The sequence below is a fragment of the Condylura cristata genome, unplaced genomic scaffold (genome assembly GCF_000260355.1).
Source record: "Condylura cristata isolate star-nosed mole 26May11 unplaced genomic scaffold, ConCri1.0 scaffold00004, whole genome shotgun sequence".
NCBI lineage: Eukaryota > Metazoa > Chordata > Mammalia > Eulipotyphla > Talpidae > Condylura > Condylura cristata.
The window spans coordinates 11,366,875-11,368,356 of record NW_004567105.1 but is presented as its reverse complement, the minus strand read 5'-3'; the positions used below and the strand labels follow the sequence as shown (position 1 = coordinate 11,368,356).

The 1,482-nt window shown below is 46.5% G+C and overlaps 1 protein-coding gene across 1 annotated transcript in view; it reads left to right on the top strand.

Moving 5' to 3' along the window:
• Positions 1-1,482, top strand: part of MYBPC1 (myosin binding protein C, slow type) — a 73,731-nt gene that overhangs the window by 50,020 nt on the left and 22,229 nt on the right. Inside the window, exon 17 of the mRNA XM_012720628.1 lies at positions 214-373. Within this exon, the coding sequence (XP_012576082.1) occupies positions 214-373 (160 nt within the window). The remainder of the gene's footprint in view (positions 1-213; positions 374-1,482) is intronic.

The following is a 1,482-nucleotide window of genomic DNA, read 5'->3' as shown; positions in this document are numbered from 1 at the left end:
GTGGTTGCCTCCGGGGCAGGCGGGAATCGAACTCATGCGGAAGTGGCTTTAGTTTTTTAGTGCAGTGCTTTAACCCGCTGCGCCACCAGGGAGGGCCGGGATGATAATATTTTATCCTGAGCGTTGGTGGCGGATTAAACTAGAACCTGTATTAGCCACTAGTTCCAGGACCAGTCTTAAGGTGCACATACATTCTTTTTCTTTCTTCTGCAGGCTATCATGGAAGGCAGCGGCCGAATAAGAGCTGAGTCTTACCCTGACAGCAGCACTCTGGTTATTGATGTAGCTGAAAAAGAAGATGCTGGTGTCTACCACATAAATCTGAAAAACGAAGCTGGGGAAGCACACGCAAGCATCAAGATTAAAGTTGTGGGTAAGTTCTCTAGACAAACTGACTTCAAGTCAAATTGACATGTCTAACTCTGGGTTGACTTTGTCAGCTCTGGGTTCTCTCAACTTTGCAGGGTAGCCAACAGAAATAAATGATTGGTCGCTCTAGTTTATGAATCAGCATGTACCTTTTTCTGCCTTTGCTACTTCTTTTCTTTTTTCTCCTTTCTCTCCTTTCTTGCCTCATGGGCTGAATGTAGGCCTGAGAAACTAAGGTTAGCCTCTTCGGCTTGCTGTTATTAGCTCTCTACAGTCACATTCCCTTTCAGTGAGCATTTTTTAGAAAATTTTAAATTTTATTTTAGCGTGGAAGAACTGGGGTATAGGCAGAGTTGGGGAGTGAGAGGATTCACCAGAGGCAGAGTAGGGATCAGAACATGCAGATGGACTGTGAAGGGGAGCAGCAGGGAGACAGGAGAGGCGCCATGTGGGTCAGCTCCCTGGGGGTAACGAACTCAGGCATGGTGGCGATGGTACTAAGACTGAACTTCAAGGCCACCAGGGAGGCCCTCAATGGGCTTTTTTTTTTTTTTTTTTGATTTTTTTTTGTGTATAGAACTGGGGTACAGGCCAGAGGTGCAGGGGTGGCCTGAGGATTCACCAGAGATAGAGTAGGGAGTGGAACAGGCTGACTGACAAGTACACTGCTAGGGGAGCAACAGGCTGGTCAGGAGAGGTCTGCTGCGCCACATGGATCACTTCCGGGGCAGGTGGGGATGGAACTCATGCGGAAGTGGCTTAAGCCTCTCAGTGCTGTGCTTTAACCTGCTGTGCCACCAGGGAGGGCCCTCAATGGACTTTTAACATCAGATCAGTGAAGCAAAATTGCTAAATAACTTCTGACATCGCAGTCATTGTAGAGGAGGACAGTTTACCTTGATCCTGAGACAACCATCTCAGTTCATTTCTTTTTTAAGCCTGACACCAGGTGAAATGAATCCATAGAAGATTATTGTGGTCCAAGGTCTTATGATCTCCTCATCTTACCTCAGTCTTTCCTTATGTAACACATTTCAAATTGACCAAAAGCTGAGGTCACTATATCAGGCCCTGAACTATATTTAGAAGACACGGTAACTTACAGCTGTGCCT